Source organism: Plectropomus leopardus, chromosome 9 (genome assembly GCF_008729295.1).
Source record: "Plectropomus leopardus isolate mb chromosome 9, YSFRI_Pleo_2.0, whole genome shotgun sequence".
In the NCBI taxonomy this organism is placed as follows: domain Eukaryota; kingdom Metazoa; phylum Chordata; class Actinopteri; order Perciformes; family Serranidae; genus Plectropomus; species Plectropomus leopardus.
This window is the reverse complement of record NC_056471.1, coordinates 13,746,577-13,770,382: the sequence shown is the minus strand read 5'-3', so window position 1 is coordinate 13,770,382 and position 23,806 is coordinate 13,746,577. Positions and strand designations below refer to the sequence as shown.

At 40.3% G+C, this 23,806-nt stretch overlaps 2 protein-coding genes across 7 annotated transcripts; both read left to right on the top strand.

Annotated features, from left to right (window-relative positions):
- The first annotated feature begins 1,989 nt into the window (after positions 1–1,989).
- ogt.1 (O-linked N-acetylglucosamine (GlcNAc) transferase, tandem duplicate 1) lies at positions 1,990–17,261 on the top strand. Of its 5 annotated transcripts, none has more exons than XM_042493524.1 (22): positions 1,990–2,344; positions 4,415–4,565; positions 5,400–5,643; positions 6,041–6,109; positions 9,506–9,622; positions 9,729–9,808; positions 10,182–10,377; positions 10,517–10,657; positions 10,756–10,856; positions 11,078–11,231; positions 11,718–11,819; positions 11,927–12,106; positions 12,478–12,636; positions 12,778–12,867; positions 13,041–13,166; positions 13,284–13,454; positions 13,590–13,706; positions 13,981–14,151; positions 14,547–14,699; positions 14,793–15,045; positions 15,227–15,350; positions 15,434–17,261. In XM_042493524.1, the coding sequence occupies exons 1-22, from the start codon at positions 2,308–2,310 to the stop codon at positions 15,612–15,614; spliced, it is 3,117 nt and encodes a 1,038-aa protein (XP_042349458.1). In that variant the 5' UTR covers positions 1,990–2,307; the 3' UTR covers positions 15,615–17,261. The 5 variants fall into 5 exon arrangements, with proteins under 5 accessions (XP_042349458.1, XP_042349457.1, XP_042349456.1 ...); XM_042493523.1 differs by having other exon boundaries at positions 11,927–12,124; XM_042493522.1 differs by having other exon boundaries at positions 4,385–4,565.
- Positions 17,262–18,194: 933 nt separating this feature from the next.
- gcna (germ cell nuclear acidic peptidase) lies at positions 18,195–23,205 on the top strand. 2 transcript variants are annotated; one of them, XM_042493399.1, is made up of 13 exons: positions 18,195–18,275; positions 18,617–18,719; positions 19,281–19,473; positions 19,566–19,638; positions 19,722–19,771; positions 19,881–19,947; positions 20,048–20,118; positions 20,214–20,630; positions 20,728–20,899; positions 21,250–21,394; positions 21,996–22,131; positions 22,233–22,437; positions 22,566–23,205. In XM_042493399.1, exons 2-13 carry the CDS (start codon positions 18,630–18,632, stop codon positions 22,795–22,797), a joined length of 1,851 nt encoding a protein of 616 aa, XP_042349333.1. In that variant the 5' UTR covers positions 18,195–18,275; positions 18,617–18,629; the 3' UTR covers positions 22,798–23,205. The 2 variants fall into 2 exon arrangements, with proteins under 2 accessions (XP_042349333.1, XP_042349334.1); XM_042493400.1 differs by having other exon boundaries at positions 18,203–18,262.
- Positions 23,206–23,806: the final 601 nt, after the last annotated feature.

Below are 23,806 nucleotides of genomic sequence, written 5' to 3'. Positions count from 1 at the left end.
AGGACTATGGGAAAAACTGGGGTGCAGCAAGCAGTAGCCCCCTTTTCAACATCTTCAGGGCAGAATGGCACGTTAATGACTGTCACTTCATGGGCCACATCCTTAAAACTGACATGTGGTAAACATGAATGAATTGAAAAGATATTGAATATAATGAGGGTCTGTGTTGTCTGTTATATTGAGTTTCAAATCAATATTAACTGCACTTTGTAAAAAAAACAAACAAAAAAAACAAACAAAAACCAAAAACTGATGTTGGCCAAAATGCTTACAGGTTTTATCAACAAACTTAAGAAGAAGCTCTTTTAGTGGTGTGAAATATGCAACGACAATTTGAGTAGAAATGGCATACTATAGTACAACCCAGGGAATCCCGTTATCAACTAGACAGCTATCTATCATTTATGCTGGATCTGCAGAAATAACAATATCTGAGGCAATATCTTGCACAAAACCACCTTGCAGGGCTCCAAAGAGCTTTCTATGTAATTGCTTTACAAATGTTGCCCTCTGTTGGTGATTATGAATGTTGCATATAGCCTATCATCTGCAAGGAGGCCAACATACTACATACTCTGGATACAGAGTATCCAGCCATGTCAACATTAATTTCACCATGATCCAGGTTTTATGAATGTGTTGGTATGTTGTTTTTGTATCTGTTTGTATTGTGTATTGTATGTAATTTTTTTTTTTTTTTTATCATGTGTGATAAGTGTTTTTTTTTGTGTTAGATATTTGTCCCGTTTGTACATGCCCAGAGACTGCAGGTGTACACTAGCTAATAGCTAAATCTGGAAATCTGAATCATCTCTTCTCTTTTTGAGATTAATGTTTTTTATGCATGGTCCTTGTTTATATATATAAAGACGTGGAAAAAAAAACTCATACATGTAACCTACTACCGCATATTAAACACGGATATTCACAGCTGAATTCTTTGAATTGTTTTTGTTGGTTGCACTTTTAACCAAGCTATCCCAAACACTCATTTCAAAGACAGATAAGTTTTAGATAGTGTGGTTCTGTATTTCAACTGCACCAAGGTCAGTGATAAGAAATCCTGAATTTGGAAACAGTTTCATTGGAAAAAAAAAACCACCCCAAAACAAAACAAACAAACAAAACCAGCATGCCCCTATACACAGCACCATCTGTTACACCAAACAACAACATGAAATAATTCATCATATTTCCTCACATGTTTACCAATGCATTTCCACCAAGTTATATTCTGTTAAATAAATGTTTTCCTTCTCTGTCTGGCAAAGAAACAAATCCCTGTGCATATCTAAATAAAACAGTGAACACCATACTGTTTAACCTTTTTCTTAATTTACATTTGGTACAATCTTGCATTGATTGAGCAGGATTAGTACCTAAAAACTACCTTTCTGCATTTGACTGGCATTACTCTTGTCAAAATGCAAGGTAACATATGGTGCAGCATATATACCAACGGGCTACTTGATACAGTTGTGTATTTAGGTGTATAGAGATAACGTGCATTTTCCAACTTGAATGCAAAGCTCACTACATGCAGATCTGCAATAAAAGCCTGCATCTGAGTACTATCATTGGAGTCATTAGTAAATCACACGATTATACTTTATAATTTATTCCTTAATCACTTTATAAACTGCAGGATTTGGCATGTTAGACAAATTAAAATGTCATGCCATGCTGTAATCGACATGAAAATCACGCCATCATCTTTGAACCATCCATGATGATGCTTTTCTCTGGAAAACCAGTGCACTCTCTTACTGCACCAATGTGTTCTTCCGCGAATTACCATTTGTAATCGGTGTATTTTCCGCCATGAAACTTAAACCCGCCGTTGGCAAACAATACTAAAAGCTTGCATCAGATTGATCGTTATTTTACTAATACGACCTTTATTACAAATGTACACATACGTTTCCTCGTAATGGCGATGTGTGGATCTACTTTCTCTCAAAAATGAGAGCCACCCATCTCGCCATTTTATGTTCCACAGCAGTTTTGTTGTGAAGAGAGACTAGCTCGATGCCGAAAGTAATCTTTTAGTTTAATGCCAGAAAGTTAATTGTTAGGTATATGTAGCGAGGTAAGATATTATTTATCAGCTAATATACTGACCACCGCACCATCATTATTAAGTGCTGAACGGGTTACGGAAAATCAAACATTGGGTTAGCTCGCCCGGCAACGTGTTTGTTGGTCGGAACCGACAAAGACGACTGCCCGTCACACATTTTTCTCTAAATCTGTAACCCACCAGAAGACACATTGACGACCACCGTGCAAGACACGAAGACTGAGGAGATGGCGACCTCAGTGGGAAACGTGGCTGACAGCACAGGTTGGTTAATTTTATTTATCAAATGTTAAATGGCAAGTAGCGTAGCGAGCTGTGAAGACGACCTCTCCTTGTGTTGCAACATTAGCTAACATGCGACCGAGCTGGTGGCTACCATGTAGCAAATATTCAATACATATAATATATTAACTGTGCAAAGACTTCATCAGTGCAACCCTCTGCGTCACATAAGTGAACATATTGGTAAGGAAAGTGTAGGCCCAGTTGACGCCTCTGTTCGTATTATTTCTTCAGTCTCGAGCTAACGTTACTGCTAACGCAAGGTAGCATAGCTAACGTTAACTGATTGCAATTAGACATTACCTCGCAATGATAGGTCTTCTTAAAATATAGTTTACCAGGTAATTTTGACGAGTACGGGTAAGTGTATACATTTTGCATTAATGCGTAATCGTCAACCATTCAGCTGTATGTATTTCATAACGTGTTCAGTCTAAACACGTATTGCAGTGTAGCTAGCTAAATTAGCTAACGTGCATGCTAGCCTGAATGATATCAAGATGCCGTTGCACGCTGGGTGACTAGATCCAAAAATGGCCTCCTTTGATAAAACTGTATCTATTTTAATTAATGACTCTTATAATGTAATCGTAGTCGTTGACGTTGCTTGTCACGGCCACCGACATAACGACATCCTTGCATCGTCCTGCAGTTATAATGGGCCGTGCTGGCATCACTGCTTGGCGCAGATTCCCAACGTTAATGATCGTTTTTTCTGCACGTTTTTCAAAGGTGATCAGTGGGTATAATACATGATGGCGATCCCCAACAACAATCACCTTGTTGTAACATTATGACTGGGCGCCTTATGCGATTGAATACCGATTATTTTTACATACGAGTATTATTACGTAATGGTTTGATGAACCGGATCTGCTGCGATCTTAGTCTATGCTCTGGCATTGTGGTGTCACTTTGCAGGTGGGTGCATCTACTTCATACCAGTTGGATGTTCCCAATTGACCTCCTCCACCCTACTGTGCACTTATAACCATGCATGATGTGTTAAGCATGTTGTTTTTTTTTGCCACACCCTGAATGCTCTGACCTCAAGTGACACTGTAGGTCCAACCGAAACTTATTGTTTCATCTGTTTCGGCCCACAGCCCTTTGGATTAAACATGAATCATATGTGGAAAAGACTGATAAATAGCATAAAACAAAACGTTTGATATTGAAAACCAAAAACATTCTGTAAAAGAGAAAATGTTTTCCTCATAAAAAAAAAACATAAAATGAAAACCAATTTATATTAAAACCTTGCATATCTGCTACTTCAAGGCTGTATGGTATTTAAATGTGATTTGACAGCTTAACTGTCAAGCTATTAATCCATATCTGATTGAAATTTTAAGTGGTGCCAAAACTTGTGAATTTTTGCCAGTGTATCACCACCCCCTCCCCCTGTTTGGTTTTGTTTTTTCATCCCATTTATTCATTGTGTTGCCAAATTTTGTATTACTTTATGGTTCTCTGTAGGTGTAAACCCTGGTTTATTAGGGTTTATGTTAAATGGTATCTTACAAATTTATTTTTTTGTGCAATTTGTAAAATGTGTTGAAACTGTGTGCTAGGAACATAGCACACTGCATCTCTGAAATGTAATTTTCACTTAAACATTTGCAAATAAAACATTATGTTTTCAGCGGTCTTCAGCACTTATGTGAACAAATTACTTATACTTCAAAACTAACATTTGATCATACAATGCCGTAAACTGTTAAAAGTTTTAATTGAATAGAAATTTGATTTATTATTTCTTTTTATTTTTTAAATGTTATCGTGACTAAATAATTAGAAATTGGAACATGAAAATCCCAAACATTTGTTGTGATAGCAACACTTGATCTCAGTGCTTCCCTTATTTTCCCCATTGCCTTGTTTTCTGTTGATAGCCAGTATTTGTCCTTGACAGCATTAGCTTCATCTCCTTATTTTTTGTTTCCATTTGTCTGTTTTAATTTCTTCCATCACCTCTAACATGTTGTTTCCCCCCTTCCTTGGGTTGTGTTGGTGCTCCAGAACCGACAAAACGTATGCTTTCCTTCCAAGGGTTGGCCGAGCTGGCGCATCGGGAGTATCAGTCAGGGGACTTTGAAGCAGCTGAGCGCCACTGCATGCAACTATGGAGACAGGAGCCTGATAACACAGGCGTGCTGCTGCTCCTGTCTTCCATCCACTTCCAATGCCGAAGACTTGACAGGTGAGGTGTGGGGGGGCTGACTCAACGCACTCTGAGAATGTGGCGTGGCAGTGGCAGAGAATAATGGGTCTTCTGTGGCTTTCAGCTGGTCTGAGGAGTCTAATGCAACAACCTGAGCAGTCTTCTGGAAATCCTCTTGCTCGGTTTAATTTGGTCTCGCTCTGTTCCCTCATGATTCTAACACTGTGTGGTGGTGGCCGTACCCTTGCTTTGCAGGTGCCATGGTGAAGGTTTCAAGTCTTGCGAGTCACAGGTTTACTCATTCAGTCTTATTTACTCTTATTTCTATTTCTTCAATTCATCCATTGCCAGCAGTGTAACAGTATAATTGGAAAGAAAATGCTCAATTGAAGCTGAATTGATTACAGAATCTTCTGTAAAAATTTACCAACTAACGACGGTTTGGTTGGTAATCGTTCATTGTAAGGTAAAACATTTCAACAGTAAATTTTGCAAAGCATGTACACTGTGTGACCATTGAAGCGAAATATCGTGCATATTCTTTGTCGTAGATGCAGCACTTATCTGCAAACGCAGCTTAATTTTGAGTATACTGCCAGCATTATAATTAGTTTGCATAATGGACACTTAAATAATGGATTCTGCGAGAATGGAAGTTGTTGAATGTGTTATATTGTGTGTCATGTTTTTATGTCACATTTTAAATATATTCATTTTGATGTGCTGTTGACATATTTACCAATATGCCTTCAAACATATTTCTCCCTTTCACCATTTGCACGTTTCTGCTGCTTCTGCACAAAGCATCGAGCCAACACTGCCAGTGACTCCTGTCAGGTTTGTGACCATTCTGTACCCATTCTGGCCCCACAGGTCTGCTCATTTCAGCACCTTGGCCATCAAACAGAACCCACTGTTGGCAGAGGCCTACTCCAACCTGGGGAACGTGTACAAGGAGCGTGGGCAACTGCAGGAGGCCATAGAGCATTATCGCCATGCTTTGAGACTGAAACCAGATTTTATTGACGGATACATCAACTTGGCAGCAGCTTTGGTGGCCGCAGGGGACATGGAGGGAGCAGTGCAGGCATATGTGTCTGCATTACAGTATAACCCTGTGAGTAACCTGTAATCTGTTGAAATCTGTGAAGAGTAACTTAACACTAGGCCGTAAAGCAGTGTTTTGCTGCCTTCTTTGGCTCTCTCAAGTCTGTTTCACCTCTGACCACAGCCATCACTGGTAGGCATCGTTGGGTGGGTTCAGAAATATGCTCGGTTGCATCTGTAACCACATTCAACAGATGTCACAAGGTCCTGGTCTACACTTTAATTTTAGTGTAGCAAAGTGAAACATTAAACCACTGGAGGATAGCGTAGACAGGGTGGTGTTAAATTGCTCTTTAAAATGATAGCAACTCTATCTGCAACTAATGCAAACATATTTCAAGTCAACACATTTATCTACAGTTCATTGTAGTAGTAACATTAAAATATTTGTTTTTTTCTCCACCCAGGACCTTTATTGTGTGCGCAGTGACTTGGGCAACTTGCTTAAAGCCCTTGGGCGTTTGGAAGAGGCCAAGGTATGTTACAGCGCGTTGGCATTTTTATAGACGTGGTGTTTGTATTTTTGTTGTAGTTTTTTCTTTTTGAATATGAAATTTTGTTTTTAGTTTAACCTCACTAAGGCTATAGACTTTGTTCCTTTCTTCCTTTTGACATTTTTAAGCCAAATCAAGTCTTTTCCCTTCAGTCCCCCCAACAAAGTGAAGGACAGGACATGGTAGCTTCCTCTCATTTCAGTTACAGTGAGCTTTTTGGCCCTAATTGATTAAAAACCTTTGGAGGTATTGGACTGCAATGAGTCAACACTGTGAGAGGCAACCAGTTTTTCTGTATTTTTATATAATCATAGTACACAGATTTTCTGTTTATCACTTTTTAGACAGCTTCATCTACTTTGTTTTTCAGTGCAGTATATTTATCACATTTATCCCCACCCTGTATTACTTTTAGTCTTTTGATTTACCCCGACCTTTTACCAGAGGTCAGCCCCTCTCCTTTCAGGAAGAAAGGCTGGAGTTTTGAAATCAAAACTTTAATCTACGTTCTAATTATTGATCCTCAGACCATGCATTTCTGAATAGACTTTGGAGGGAAAATGCTGGCTCGGTCTTTGAAGAATATATGAACTGATGAGAAGCTAGTTTATCTTTGCAGTGCAAAAGATAAGATGGTTTCTAACCTAACCACTAAACTCCAGTATTGTTCATCAAGTGCCCAATGACAAGCTTCTGCTCTCGCTCTCTGGTCTTGCTGTCAGTACAGTTGCTGCCAGTGTGGGTCACACTTCCTTTTGTCATTTTATGGCTTCTGTCTATATCATGGGGTTCCCTGGGTTGGGTCAAATGTGGAGATGTGGAGTTGTCTCAGTGGTTACAGGCCATCTTATTTCGTGCTAGAGGGGGGTAAAGGAGTGGGGAGGAGCATCAGGGAGTCACAAGCTCCCCTGCTCTGTCGCTCCACCCCCCGCGCGCCTGCTAAGGATTGGTGGAGTGTGCGCGCTGAGAGCTGCCTTCCTGACCCTTCAGCTGTGCCCAGTGAGCGTCCAAGCGCACCCCAGCGGTGCTTTGTCATGCACACATGCGTAAGCTCTTCTTTGGCTATGGTTTCTAATGAACATTGTACCCAGCTGGCTATCTATTTGGATATCCAGTGTTATTCAATAGTATGTAAAACAGTGTGTTTAAAAGAGCTCATTCTCAAGTGCCTTAAAATGGTTCAAATGTCGTCAGGCAGACAGCTCACAATCTGTGCTCCATCGACCTGCGTCAGATGCTGGGTTAGAAAGACAGGCACGCGCAGCAACAGCGATGACTTCTTTATTTCAGAGCTTTGGAGGCTTCTAGATACCAATAATTACACCACAGACTTTTCTCCCTACCCCATTGGCCAGGATTCAAGAAAGCAAGCCAGGATAAAGAAATCAAAGATTTGAAAATCTTCTATGAAAATGATAAAAGAATGAAAGAAAAGCAATGATTAATACTTCTTCCCTTTTCCTTCAAATATGTAATTTTATTCCCAAACAAATGGGATCAGTTCATTTGGGCAAGATCAAGCCAGTAACTGCCCTCCTGTAGTTGGATATGAAAACGAAAGTGATGGACAGCTGGAAACCTGACCTAAAACTATATTTTACTGGTAAACTGAACATATCAAAGCCTTTCTTCCCTCCCAGTTACCCATAAAGCATTTATTTTGTTTTCTTTGAAATGAAACATTCATTGCATGAATGAAAACTAAGAATAGTCTGTTTCATGTTTGTTGTGATTTGGAAGAACCTGTTTTATTTCCATATTTTAAAAAAGAATGTATTGTTTGAAGACTTTTACTAACGATCTTGTTTTCTGATTTTGTCTCTTTTGGTTTTCCACAACTGATATTGTTATTTAGAAGGTTTCAGGTGGGTGACACTATTCCTGCGTAGGTGCCTGGCGGAAAGGAACACTAGGGCAGCCTCAGTCCTCTCCTCTTCTTCCAGCCAGCTGCGGCCACCACTCTGACAAAGTCCAAAAATATGGTAACGGGTTTGTAACTGACAACAAAAGAAAAACCACCTCACTTCATGCTCCTCTGTCTTGTGGCTTCCTTTGAAGAGCAAAAGAAAAAAATTATATAGCAAATTACAGTAAGCATTTCTTACAATATGCTATACTAATTACCCAATTCTGTATTAAGTAAAAAGAAACTAGGATTTGGAAGCAATAATCGTGAAAAACAAGTAAGAACCCTCTAACTCTTACATGTTGTTTATTTTTCCTATTTTGTTTTGTTTTTCCTTCTTTATTTGGAGTTGCAGCGTTCTGATGATGATGCAGATAGTGCGCTGTGAGTCTGCAGTAGCGCAGGGGCTGCGCAGCGATGTCCTCCAAGCAACCGAAAAGGCTGAAAGCGCAAGCATGCGACCCACACCCCCTCACTCCCTTTGGCCTGTTGGTTGCGGACCTCTCCCCACCCACAACCAGCCTCGCTCCCAAATGCCCCAAATCTCAGACACAATTGGCTTTTTGAAAAACACTTATGTTGTCATGCACAGTACGTCCTTTTTACTGATTCAATGTAAAAAGGTGTTTGTTTATTGGCTGTTAATTTCCAAATGTCCCTCGTCATAACATTACAGTGTAGCTACTGGTTGACCCCTCAATACCCCCTTAACTCTGAGATACTTGATGGGTGCTGAGTGTGTGCCAGTCTGGTGTTTCAGGTGGACTGCCGGGGGTTGTTGGTCTGCAGCTGTCTTACCTGGCCAGCCAGCGAGCGCAGCAGCAAAGTAATGACCTTTGCCAGCAGCAAGGTCACGCAAACAGCGTTATATGGTGCATTGTGGTGGTGATGTTGGCAATAGACACACACCTCGCGCTTGCGTTTGTTGCGCATGCATTACAGGGACCATCACTTTCACGAACTGCCCAGCATCCCAGGTTGTGAGATATCATGCCCACATGAAATAACCAACATTAATGCAGATATTTGGCTTCATTTTTTACATTTTAATAAAATAAAAATAATAATAAGTACTCTGGGTCTTGCCTTCCCAGTGTTGATATTATCAGAGTGCAGCAGGCTGCAGCTGATGTGGGTACCACAGCATTTTGGCGAGAATGTGGTCATAACTGAAGGATGAGGGCGTACGTGTGGGTGTTGGTCGGATCCGCGCAGCGTAGGAAAAAGCAATGCAGCTTAGCGCGGCAGACTTGTGCGCATGCAAGCCCATGCTGTAGACTCACTTTTTGCCATGATGGAGAATAGTCACTAATTTTGCTTTCTCTGCCCTTTTTGTTTTTTCTTACTTTTATTCTCAATCTTCTATTTGTTTTTATTTTACAATCCCTCGTCCTCCCCTCTACGCACTATACCTCTCCCTTCCTGCCTCTTCTCCTCCTTTCCTGTGGTTTTTCATTATAAACCCATTGAAGGCTTGTTACCTGAAAGCCATTGAGACTCAGCCCAACTTTGCAGTGGCTTGGAGCAACCTGGGCTGTGTGTTTAATGCCCAAGGAGAGATATGGCTGGCCATACACCATTTTGAAAAGGTCAGTTGCATAGTTTGTTCTAACATTTTCCAATCCAACTTCTCTCTTTCTTGGTATACAGTAGTCTTGTGTTGTCACATGTTCTTAAGCTTGGTTTCATTTTTAGGCTGTGACTCTGGACCCAAATTTCCTTGATGCATACATCAATTTAGGAAATGTTTTGAAGGAAGCCCGCATCTTCGACAGGTGAGTCTAAATCATGACACACTGGGCCATATAATACTCCCTTTACACATTCAAAGTTAATTTTTTGTCAAAGCACCACCCTACCATACCATGTTTTTCATTACCACCCTGTCGGTATGGATTCTGTAGCTGACTGTTTTCCATACCATTGTTTAGGCAAGGCAGATTTATCGCACCTACAGAAGTGCCGTAATTGTCAGGGCTGGAACTTTTCAGCATTAAACTTTAAAAAATTTACTCCAAATAGTTAAGTACAATTTGTCAACTATGTTACAATACATTGTGAAAGGCTTGTGATAACTATAATTTAAAATTTCAGTAAAAGATTGATCTTGACCTTAGCTTGTATCTGCACCTCATCTTATGTTTCCAGAGCTGTGGCTGGATACCTGAGAGCCCTGAGTCTCAGCCCGAACCATGCCGTTGTCCATGGAAATCTGGCCTGTGTCTACTATGAGCAAGGCCTCATTGACCTGGCTATTGACACCTACCGCCGTGCTATTGAATTGCAGCCACACTTCCCTGATGCCTACTGTAATTTGGCAAATGCCCTGAAAGAGAAAGGCAATGTAAGGGAGCACTATTTGTGTGTCATCTGTGGAGACAATCTTATATCTTATATACCACATTTTCAATCGTTTTTAGGTCTCTTTTCAGTCACAAAGCATTTACTGAATGTAACTTTTAAAATGTCAATGTCTTTCCCAGGTTTCAGAAGCAGAAGAGTGCTACAACACAGCCTTGCGTTTGTGTCCAACCCATGCAGACTCTCTTAACAACTTGGCCAATATCAAGCGTGAGCAGGGCAACATTGAGGAGGCAGTTCAGCTCTATAGGAAAGCATTGGAGGTGAGTTAAGAGTTTAGCAAGGCTGTCATGATTGCTATAAATGTAGCATGGCATTTTTGTGCTGTTCTTCTTCATGGTAACCCTTTGTTTTTCACCAGGTGTTCCCAGAGTTTGCAGCAGCTCACTCTAACCTTGCCAGTGTCCTGCAGCAGCAAGGAAAACTCCAGGAGGCCCTCATGCACTACAAGGAGGCAATCAGGTTTGTAAATCTATAATCCGGGTATCTACTGACTTGTATTAACATGATATTCCTCCACAGTTGCCCCTCCTGATATTGTTGTAAGGCCCAATCACTCTTAGACATTCCATCAGTTGATGAACATGTACGATCTTCATACAGTTTGACTTGGGGTTTCATTTTTTTCCCATACTGCCATACAAATATACAAGAGTTAAAACAGTCTTTCTTTATGGTTTTAGAATCAGCCCCACATTTGCTGATGCCTACTCCAACATGGGCAATACACTGAAGGAAATGCAAGATGTACAGGGAGCCCTGCAATGCTACACCCGTGCCATCCAGATCAACCCTGCCTTTGCTGATGCTCACAGCAATTTGGCCTCCATCCACAAGGTGGGAATAATTTCTCATTTTAACTTTGGTATTAATTCCTTAATATTTTGCAGTTATGATTGCTGGAAATGTGCAGAATTATGTTACATCACCATGTGGCCTCACCTCCCTCCAGGTTGACTCAACGGCTCTGACAACAATGAAATTGCAACAATTATCTCTAAATAAAGCCCAAATTATATTAATACCTATCTATAAACCTTTGGTATTAGTAAATTACTGATGTGTTGACTGATTTGTTCGTGCTAGTTAAAATTATATATGTGGGATTGCGCTTAATTTCTGTTTTTAGGCAACTAATGATGAACCTCTGGCTTGAGAAGGGATCATTGCGATATTATACAGAACATGTTTTGATTGCTTTGTTGAATTGGATGGGGATAAAACACACACATATAACCACCTCTTTATGTGTGATATATAATGTATTGCTGTTATTGTTGATGCATTTTTATTTTGTATTGTAATGTTTCGCTTGACTATTAGGATTCCGGAAACATCCCAGAGGCCATTGCATCTTACCGCACAGCCTTGAAACTTAAGCCGGACTTCCCTGATGCTTACTGCAACTTGGCACATTGTCTGCAGGTTTGTACATGTCATTTTATTTGTCAAATATTTAAGTATATCAGTCTTTCCTTTTTTTTCTCATATTGATTCATGAGTTTATTTTCTAATTTCTGTCACTCTCCCAGATTGTGTGTGACTGGACTGACTATGACGAGCGGATGAAGAAGCTTGTGAGCATCGTGGCTGACCAGCTGGAGAAGAACCGCTTGCCTTCAGTGCACCCACACCACAGCATGCTGTACCCGCTCTCCCACGGTTTCCGCAAGGCCATTGCTGAGCGCCACGGAAACCTTTGCCTGGACAAGGTACACGCACTGATCAAAGCAAGTAAACTTTCATTCATTTTTGGGGGGAGGGGGTGGAAGGTGGCTGGTGATGGCAATGGCTGTCTGCAGGGATAAGGGGAAGGTAAGGGATGGGCAAGATACTGGATGCATCTAACGTTGTAGAAAAAGAGGCAAAGGTGATGGTGAATAGGTTGCATGCAGTGAAGGGGGTGTGGTTTATGACTGGACATAATTTAAGATAATTCAGTGGTTGTTCATGGTTCAGTATTAGTTGTCGCTGTGTGTGTGTGTGTGTGTGTGTGTGTGTGTGTGTGTGTGTGTGTAAAACTTAGCCAAACTAGTATTGGCTGTCCTGCTGTTGTATTCTTACACTTCTGCTTACTCCACAGATCAATGCACTGCACAAACCTGCTTTTGAGCATCCGAAGGATCTAAAGTCCAGCAGTGGACGTCTACGTATTGGCTATGTCAGCTCTGACTTTGGCAACCATCCAACTTCACACCTGATGCAGTCCATTCCTGGGATGCACAATCCAGAGAAATTTGAGGTAGGTAATCTGCATTGTCAATTACATTCTAGCAATGGCAAACTTGACCTAACAAGTATGTGTAATTCTTATTACAATGTACGAGGGTTGACTGAGATAGTTGATAAATGTTGATGTAAGGGTCTACTTTTTTCCCTCAAGGTGTTCTGCTATGCGCTCAGCCCTGATGATAGCACCAACTTCCGTGTAAAAGTGGTAGCAGAGGCTCATCATTTCACAGACCTCTCACAGGTAACTGTTAAAATCTAGAGTTACTTTTTCCATCACAGTTTGCATTTTAACTGACTTTCTGTTCATTTTATGCATGTGAATTTTGAACTGACTGGCCGTCTCAACAAAAGTGCTGTCGAATTTGATGTCAGCAGCAAACCATTTTCACTGGAACTGCTTCCTTTCTCCTGCAGATTCCTTGCAATGGCAAGGCCGCTGATCGTATTCACCAGGATGGAATCCACATTCTGGTCAACATGAACGGATATACCAAGGGAGCCCGAAATGAGCTGTTTGCCCTCCGTCCTGCCCCCATTCAGGTGAGCGCCATGTATGATTTCTATTTCACACTGAGTTGTGTTGTGGTTATGCAACACCAGTGCAAATAAATAACTGCGTCTTCAAAATCATTTTAATCTAATCTCTGATCTCAACAGACTATGTGGCTGGGTTACCCTGGAACCAGTGGGGCTCCCTTCATGGATTACATCATCTCTGACAAGGAGACGTCACCTTTGGAAGTAGCTGAACAGTATTCTGAGAAACTGGCCTACATGCCCCATACTTTCTTCATTGGAGACCATGCCAACATGTTCCCTCACCTCAAGGTTTGTCCATCCTCACATTTCTGCCTTTTGTATTTGGGAGTGTCTTGATTAAATAACCAAAGCAAATAGAAAACACTGGGAGATATAATCAGGAAGTTCGTAACATTTGTTTTTTCCTTTTTTTTTGTCCCACAGAAAAAGGCTGTGATTGATTTCAAATCTAATGGACACATCTTTGACAACCGCATTGTTCTTAATGGAATTGATCTGAAGGCCTTTTTGGACAGTCTGCCAGATGTGAAAGTGATAAAGGTGAGTTAAAGGAATGTATTGGAGAACCAAATTTTTGTCTTAACTGTATTGTTGGCAAACAAATTAATTTAGTAAGACTGGTGCATTGTAGTTAGGTTTTGGGCCTTAGATAGCATTGTTTGACTACTTGTTCATGTTGTATTGTCGACACTGAAATCAGCTGAGGAAAATTTAAATATGTGAATATGAACCGTGCAGCCAGAATATACCTGTTGAATGATTTGGTATGGAACCAAAGTCTAGCATTTAAGCTGAAACTGTTCTCTGTGAACAGATGAAGTGTGACAACAACCAGGAAGCTGCTGGGGACACAAATGGAGCTCTGTCTATGCCCGTAATCCCCATGAACACAGCAGCTGAAGCAATCATCAACATGATCAACCAAGGCCAAATCCAGGTCACAATCAACGGCTTCACTGTCAGCAATGGCCTGGCCACCACACAGGTAGGTCTAACTTTGACACACTTGTACTTGTTAATGCAAATCTTAAGGGGTACAGTATTGGTAGAAACACAGAAACAAGGTGAGAGCAGCCATTTAATTTAGCTTGCTGCTTTTCCAGATCATCTCAGCAGATGCAGTTGTAGTCTCTGAGACTGTGTCCTTACAGGTATGACATCTTCATGACAGTAAAGTGGAAGCACAGAACTGTTGGTGAGGGAAATGGTGGCACTATTGCTGTAAAATGAATGATTCGACTGCGTTTGCTTTCCAAATAGCATTTTATCACCAGTAAGCCCATCAAGTGGCTCAAAGACCCTTTACACTCCAACGCTTCAGGATGGAAATATTGAGGCCACTTTACCTCTAAGCAGTACTGTTTAATCCTTCATTTTTAGATCAACAACAAAGCTGCCACTGGGGAAGAGGTGCCACGTACAATCGTTGTGACAACCCGCTCCCAGTATGGTCTCCCAGAGGACTCCATTGTCTACTGCAACTTCAACCAGCTCTACAAGATTGACCCTCCTACTCTTCAGATGTGGGCTAATGTAAGTTGGGTAGACTTTGATTAAATGACTGCTTTGAGTGCTCATTAGTTTAAAAAAAAGAAAAGCTTCTAAACCTTCCTTCTCTCCCTGCAGATCCTGAAGCGTGTGCCCAACAGTGTGCTGTGGCTTCTCCGTTTCCCTGCTGTTGGCGAGCCGAACATCCAGCAATACGCTCAGAACATGGGCCTGCCTGGCTCTCGCATCATCTTCTCTCCTGTGGCCCCCAAGGAGGAGCATGTGAGAAGGGGCCAGCTGGCTGATGTATGCTTAGACACTCCTCTGTGCAACGGTCACACCACAGGCATGGATGTTCTCTGGGCTGGAACACCCATGGTCACCATGCCAGGTACGCAGATAAGCATACTTTTTGGTTGCTCATTGAATGCAAATGTTTTAGTCCGTCTAAGGATAATGCCCATAAATACAACCGTTTACAAAATGTCTGATTTCTTATGATGAAATAAGTAGTGTATGAAGAATGCATTTCATGTCGAGGCTGTTTTTAATTGTGTGACCTCTTTGTAAAGGCGAGACCCTTGCTTCCCGCGTGGCTGCCTCACAACTCAACTGTCTTGGCTGCCCTGAGCTAATAGCCCACACTCGTCAGGATTACGAGGACATAGCAGTCAAACTGGGCTCTGACATGGAGTAGTAAGTAGAATTTGATAAGACTTATTTTGAAAAGCATTGTCATTAAACTCTGAAGTCTGACCTTTTTTCTTTTTCTCATTCAGCCTGAAGATGGTCAGAGCACGTGTTTGGAAGCAGCGAATTTGCAGCCCTCTTTTCAACACCAAGCAGTACACACTTGACCTGGAGAGGCTCTATCTGCAGATGTGGGAGCACCATAGCAACGGCAACAAGCCAGAACACCTGGTCAAAATCCACTCAGTAGAGACCACTGAGACTGCCTGAACTGGAAACACGCCGATTTCTTTTCCCTTGAATCCCAGCCATGTCCAGCCATCCCCACTTCTTTTTTTAAAACATCATCAGCACTCTTGCTTGGAATGGTCAGTGTCCACTCCAGCCCTCTCCCTCAGTGATTGTCTCCAGGGTTGTCATTTACTATTAATGGGACTCTTGTTTGTAAAGGAGCCTACAGATGTTCACGTGCCCTCCCCCCATCACATCCATTGTTGCGTCACACATCTGCATTTCCTGAGCCAGATGCAGCCTGAGACTTTCAGGCACCTTATCTGAGACTCTTGTGCTAAAACACAGTATATTTGGTGAGCATGAGAGGATTGTGAATGCCCTGCTACCCTCCAGTACTTTGATCAGTGATTGTTTTTTTTTTCTCCTGTCAGTGTGCATACAGGACTAACTGCAGCTTGTGGAGAGAATGCCCAGCCGTCATTACGTGTTGATCTATTTATAAATGGATTAAGAGTGTTGTGTGTTTTAAGAGGACATTGTTGAACCATGACAATTGTAACTTTTTTTAATGTGTTTATTAAACAAACTTCAAAGCATGCTACAGACAGTACAGATACTAACTGCAAATAAGTGACAGTTTTTCTGACATATTAAGCTGTTTTCAACCCACAACAAACAAACGGCACAAAATGCACCCATCATCCTGTTCATCCATCCTTCCGTGTCCTATAGGGTACAAAATACATTTTCTTGATTGACAGATGAGGAAAAAAACAGTGATGAGGTATCGATTGGATTAAATGGCATTTAAGTCAGAAGTAATACAGGATAAAGGGGTCCTGAGTTCTGTGAAATCTGTCACCAATCTTCTGACCGTGCGTCCCTCTGCCAGTTTTTGTCCAGCTTGAGCCTCAGCTCCTTTTTCCATGTATCCATATATACAGAAAAGAGAAGGCATATGTGAACAAAAAAGATTATAGATTCATCAAATATTGTTTTGTATTTCTAGGGGAAACATTATATTCTCAAAGTTTTCTCAAGCAGTTTAGGAAAAGATAAGTGAGCTCTTGCTAAGTACCTGAATAGACCAAGGTTTCCAAATGTCTCATCAACGCAGAGGTCACACTTTTATAAAAGCTGGATCTAGAGTAGTGATTAAAAATAGCTGAGGGACACCAAATGATAACCCGAAGGCAGGTCTCAAGTCAGCATGCTGAAAAATGTACCTGACTTAAGTTGCATCAGCTTTAACGTGCAATTGTAAAACTTAGATTGCAGCAGCTCTTTATTTCGTCCAAGTTGTTATGAATTTACTGCAATAAGTAGATGTGCAAGTTTTAAAGAATATGGTCTAAAATGATGACTCTTCCCCTCAGCAAATGCCAACTTTTTTTTATTGTGGTCAACCAAGGAATATGTTGTGGCTGTTTCCCTGTTTGATGATGTCACACTATGCTTGTAAAGATGATTGGACAGAGCTGGACAGAGGAGCTTCGATCTATTAGATGTCAGAGCTGTTCACAAATTGTTCTTGTTTTTTAATCACTCAAACCAGGAACGGCCTAGGTAAGTATTTTCTAAGCGGTTTTTGTTTTTGTATTGTCTGTTAACTGTATGCTGTCAATGATGCCACAAGGTTGTAAATATAAAAAAAATAAAATAAAGAGATGGCAAAACACTTCAGTACCTTTGTGTCCACTTGACTCAATCTATGGTAAAAACAATCTGAGCCCAATAGCTTTTTACTTGTTTAGATTGCTAGCACAGGATTACTGTGTGTATGTGGCAGCAATTTATAATAAATGACACAATGCTAGTTGTTGCAGTAGATGATGCATTTTTTTGGCACATTGCAAAAATATAACATATATAGTCAGTGAGTTGCCAGCCAAGTAAATGTGTTCACCATGGTGACCAAGGCACTTTAACTATTTTGATTGTTCTTACTCTTAAACATGTATATGAGCAAGAAAAGATCACTTATGGAGCATGTATTCATTAAGCATAGGCATTATCACAATGTGAAAATGACGTCCTGCATTCAAAATAGATAGATAGATAGATATACTTTATTGATCTCAAAACTGAAATTGGGAGAAATTGGGATGTAGCAGCGCCATGCAGTAAGAACAGAGAATAAAGAGCACACATTATTAATAGAATATAAAGGAATGCGCTTAAAAAATAAACCTAAAAAAACTAAGAGACTGTACATATATACATATATACATGTGTAAAGTGCGGAACAGTATCTGAATGAATAAAAATAAAAATAAAGTCAGCAGTGTAGAGTGACATGGAGCTAAGACCGGAGGTTAAAGCGCAGACAGAGGTGAGTTATTGTAAATATGAAGTGGGATTAAAACAAACCTGAGCAAATTCACTGAAGTACTGTATATAAATACACATTTTAGGTGAGTTTACTTGAGTGTTTTATTGTATATTATATTTTGCTTTCAATTTTCACTCCACCACATTTCAGAGGAAAATATTGTACTCTGTAAAAAGAAAGATTGGTGGTGGTGTGCGTGGACACTACGTCACCTGACGTGTCATTTCAACCCTGCTCCGATTGGTTGAATGTCTTCTTGACAGTTTCCGGTCTACCGAAGCACAGGATTTGAATTTGTGAAGCGTCCTCTCTGCTTCTCTCCCTTTTATTCTAAACAACACGAGCGCGTTTGGTAATCATCACAGGTTAAATCCTTTTTTTTCGCAATTAAAACAATTTTCGATGGATTCATATACTCATATGTACTCAGCTAACCACTATGTCAAGTTAGCTTAAGACGAACATACTATTAGCTAGCATGTTGTTAACGGTAACGCTAATGTTTACAGCTATAGTAAGTTAAGCGCGTGGGCTCTTGTTTTAATTTATTTATTTTGGATTCACTGAAATGTACTTCCTAGATTAAAATCCTGTAACGTTTTCTTTCTTTTTTTTTGGCATTTTCTTATATTATGCATCAATGGTTTGACGGGAGCCCGGGGCTTTAAATGTTAAATGACTGCCATGTTGGTTTGTGTTTCCACAGAGTAACGAAAACTATGAATGATGAAACCAGAAAATTGTTTGAAAGAGTTGCTGCAAAGATGGGGTGGGATGATGAGGGAGGGCTGGACGCAGCAGAAAAAAAGGTTTGTGCACGTTTCATAAAAACCTGCAAACACAAACATATCACTGCCATAGTCTTTCTACCATTTTCATAACTTTTAAAATATCTTCTGCAATCAGACATGTGTTTTGGTTACTGAGAGAGAGAGATTAGTTAACAAGCATATATTTGAATGTGAGTTGCAACAATAAGTTGATTAATCACTGAATAGATTGACAGCCAATACGCCTGCAATTGTGAATGGATTATCGTTTGACTTTTTTCTTTCTGGGTAAAAATACATAATATTTGTTGTTGGCAGCTTCTAAAATTTGAAAATGTATGTTTTCTTTTTCATATCATAATAAACAAAATAAATTTAGATTTGTGACTCTTCATCGAATCCAATAAGTAATATGAAAGTAATTGACAATCTTACATTGAATGGATAAAATGGTTCATTAAACGCAGTTACTCAAGAAAATAATTCACAGATTAATCAGTAAAATAATCCTAATAATGAAAATAATCTTTAGTTGCAGCCCTATTGAAATACTGAACAAGTTTGAGTTATGATGCTGATGTGTGTCTGCATTGTTTGTAGCTCAGAAGCAAAATTGGCAAAAGTCGTCATGCTGCCACCAGCAGTCATCAATCTGAGGATCAATCCGTCCCTCCTGTCCAGCTTGCCCTCTCTGACAGTGAAGATGATCCAGAAAAGGAGAACCAGTACTCCAAGTACAACCATTACAGAGACAAGTCTTTAATGGAGTCCAGCGATGATGACTTTGACCAGTGTGAGTGAATTAAATTGAATTTGAATTTGTGTGTTGTTGAACCGTATGACTCTGTTACACTGATGTGTTCATTTTGTAATTTTCTTCATTAGTTCTTGTGGGAAGGGCTACACCGAAAGCTAAACCTGCCTCACTGAAACCATGTAGTGCTGCAAAGAAGGACAGGTACTAAAATGGAGCACACAGAAAATGTTTTCATGAGCAACATTTGTGTTATTTTTGCTCAGAGCAGTTTTTGTTCGTTTTAGTTCAAATGTTGCTGTGGTGAGCTCGGATGACGACGACGGTTTCGAAACATGTAAGTGGCCTCATTTTCTCCTGGGTGCAGTTGTCTATAGTCATTATAGTCATCCAACAGATGATGAAGCTTTATTTTTCTCTCATATATCCTCATTTCGCACATTTAGTTATGCAGCGAATGAAAACCCCTAATGTCAAGCCTAAGAGAATACCAGAGAGTGGGAGTGAAGATAGGTGAGTTTTTGATTGATTTTTTTTGTCTTCAAATGCATTTTTATGGTCTGACAAAATTTTGTTGTGAAAAATATATTTTACTTTTTTTTCTACCCTAAAGCCTCAAAAACTTCATAGTGGATGACTTCTCTTCAGATGATGACTTTATTCAGGCAAAATCATCTATTAACGGTAACTCTGGATGACCTTATCACTAGTGTTGCTCTATTGTATTTCCAAGAAAAGCAACATGTCTATAATGTGATGTTTTTTGTTCATTTTTGCAGTGCCCAAAAAGAGCAACACTCCAGCAGCCCATCGTCCACCTCTGAGACCTCTGTCTCAGTGTGACTCCCCGGTCTTTGTCAGTGACAGTGATGATGATGATAACATTGTAGTCAAGAGCACCTGGAGGACTCGTCACTCTAAACCTAAGCCCCCACTAAAGGCCAACAAGGACAATGCTCTGCGGTATGATGAAGAGGACAGCTCGCCATCACTGCCGTTGCCTCCCAACCCGGCTCCTTTCTCTCTTCCTCGTCACAAAACTGTAACATCACTGGCCTCTCCAAAACGCACTCTTTCAGCACCTTCTAAGCTGGATGAGTCAGGCAGCTCTGAGGAGGAATTCACATCCCTGCTGGAAAGACTAAAAAAGAAAAACAAGTTTACTGGCACTTCATTGTCACCTAAGAGCACCCATGGTAACAGTTTTATTTGGAGTGTGGCATTCTAGCAGCATCTAGCTTTTGTTTTTTATTCTGCGTGTGAGGCTGATATCTTTTCTGTTCTTAAACGCAGAGTGCAATAAGGAGCCTCCTGCACCTCCTGTGAGGGGACTCACAACACCCGTCTCTAAACCAGTCTCTAAATCATTTGGGGACACACCTCTGCATGTGAAAACCCCAGGACAATCCACCATCATGAAGCCCAAAGTCAGTCAGACAGAGCCCAGGCACGGTCCCAGCAGCAGGTACTGATCTGTTGACCAGTTCTGATCTATAATAGGGATGATAACAATTAATCGACAAGTGATTAATCAGTCATAAAGAATTTGATCGAACGTGAAGTTTAATCGATTAATTAATAGGCTATGTAAATCTGTCAAAGTAAATGGAATATCTTGCTATGAACTTTGACTGAGGAAAAAAAACATTTGATATTCTTTGAAATGAGCAAAATTTTAATTTTATTTTATTTTTTCAAATAATGATTAATCAATCGTTACCTTAACCAATAATCGGTTAAGGAAGGTGCTTGTTATGCAACCATAATGTACAAACTGAAATGTTGCTCACTCAGTTTATCTAATTTCCTTTCTAGGGTCGCGGTGTGTAAAACCCCAGGATGCTTCTTGCAGACCTTATCAAACCCTGGCTCCAACTATGGCCGAAATTTCAAGCAGAACAAGGAAGAACTCACCAGAAGACTGTACCAGCTGTACAATACCAGTGTGTTTGACAGTAAGGTGATGAACAACGGTCGTTTCCCTTCAATTTGGTTACATACGTTAGAAATGTTATCCGATTTTTAAATGCATAAATATTTCAGTTGCTTTGTTAACCCTTTGAAACCAGAGCAAATTGGTCTAATTTCTTTTTAAAAAACATGGGGCAAAGGCAACAAGCAACTTGACAAGACATTGCACAAAAAATGTGTTAAAAGGTTATCAAAAAAAACCCAACCCTGAAAATCAGCTAGAAAAGAGACTGAGTAAATTATCTAAAAATGTGCTGATAGTAAAAAAAACAACATGCTTTATGTATTTTATTATATTTAGCGACTTGATTTTAAACATACAATTATTGTATATACATTTTACCTATTTTTGGGTATAATTTTCAAAAAATCTTTCAAAATTCATTTTTAGGTAATTTTCTTGTCACCTTTCACTAATTTCTTGCAATTTATGGGATATTTCTTACCAAGTTGGACATTGCCTTTTGCCTTTTGTTTTCAAAACCAGTTTGCTTAGGTTTCAAAGGGTCAAACAGCTTATGAAAGGTGTTTGATTGCAGCATAAGAAAACCGATGGAGATCTAAGTTGACATTTTTTTCCCCCTTTTCAGCTCCCTGTGAATATGTCAGTGACCTGGAACAAGAAGATGCGGAAAACAGCTGGTTACTGTATCACGGGGCAGGAGCGAGGTGGAGGGAGCCGCTATGCCCGCATTGAACTGTCGGAGAAAGTCTGTGATTCTGCAGGTAATGTTTTAGTAAGATAGACAGACTTAAGTCATAAACGGTGTCTGCTTGAAATTTGATTGAATCTCTTCAACTTCATTCACATTGTTCCATCCTCTTAGATCGTCTCAGGGACACGCTGATTCATGAGATGTGTCACGCCGCAACCTGGCTGATTAATGGCGTGAGGGACGGGCACGGGAACTTCTGGAAGCTGTACGCACGCAAGTCCACAGTGGCGCATCCTGAGCTGCCCATGGTCACTCGCTGCCACAGTTATGACATCAAGTACAAATTCCAGTACCAGTGCACCCGCTGCCAGAATACGTACGTCTGACTGATTTCAGATTGATTGACATTAACCTCATTTTGTTCATTACTTACCTCACATTTACAGAGCTGTGTGTTAACTCCACTGGGTGACATTCCTAATACTTTACCATGATTCTTCACAGGATTGGGCGTCATTCCAAGTCTCTGGACACACAGAGGTTCGTGTGCGCTCTCTGCACAGGACAACTTGTTTTACTGACGCCCGTAAAGCCGCGCGCTCCCACACCGTTTGCCAACTTTGTCAAAGAGAATTATGGGAATGCACGTAAGGAGCTTTCAGGACAAAGCCATGCGGAGGTGATGCGAAAACTTAGTGCAGACTTTGCCTCTAAGACTAAACTAAGCCAAAGCTGAGAGATCTTGATGCTGGTCGTACATACAGCCACGAACTGCACAGCCACAGGGAACCTGCTCAAATTCTGAAATACCTCATCAGCTAGTGTTAGTGGGCAGCTATGATTATTGATATTGGATCTATTTTTTTTATGTTGTTTTCATTTAATTTCTGTAATAATTAGTATGTGATTATAGACTGGATCTGCTGGAACTGAAAAAAAACCTGAGCCTCAACATCAAGTTCACATTCCTGTGTGTGTCCGTGTGTGTAGATGAAGTGGTACCAAACAATGATTTTCATACCCCATGTCATCCCTTGTACCTTAACACATATTGAAGATACATTTCTTAAGAAAAGGGCATTTTATACATTAAACATATGATTACATTTATGTAATTATTTTATATTTGACTTCTCGTTATGACCTCTATAAATAAAGTTTACATTTTTGCTGTACATTGAAGGGTCACTTGATATCCTCATTACATTTTAAACAGTGTTAATGATCGGCTTAGAAAATGTTATGTCTTAGAATACCTTCCACCCCAACCCTACATATAATAAATCATTTTATTATGCCTCTGCGCCAGTGATAGCATAGGCTGGGGGCATTGTGGTTTGGTTTTTTTGGGGGAGTTTTTTTCCCTTTATTGATAGGACAGCTTAAAGCAGACAGGAAAAGGCGGGAGAGAGAAGGGGAATGGCACGCAGCAAAGGGCAGTAGATTGGACTCAAATCCTGACCGCCAAAATTTGGCACAAACATCCACATGGACTTAAAAATGAACTGATGAGAATCAGATGTTGGAAGGTCAAAAAGTTAAAGTCACTATGAAGTCACAAAACATGTTTTTGGCCAAACCCCAAGAGTTCATATGCTAGTTATTCCCACAAATGTCTACTAGGATAAAATGATAAAGTATTGAAATCTTTTAATCTGAGAGATCAACTTCACTATGAAATCATAATGTTATGCAAAAAGACTCCTCTGACCATTACTCAGCGTTATATCTCAGGAACAGAATGT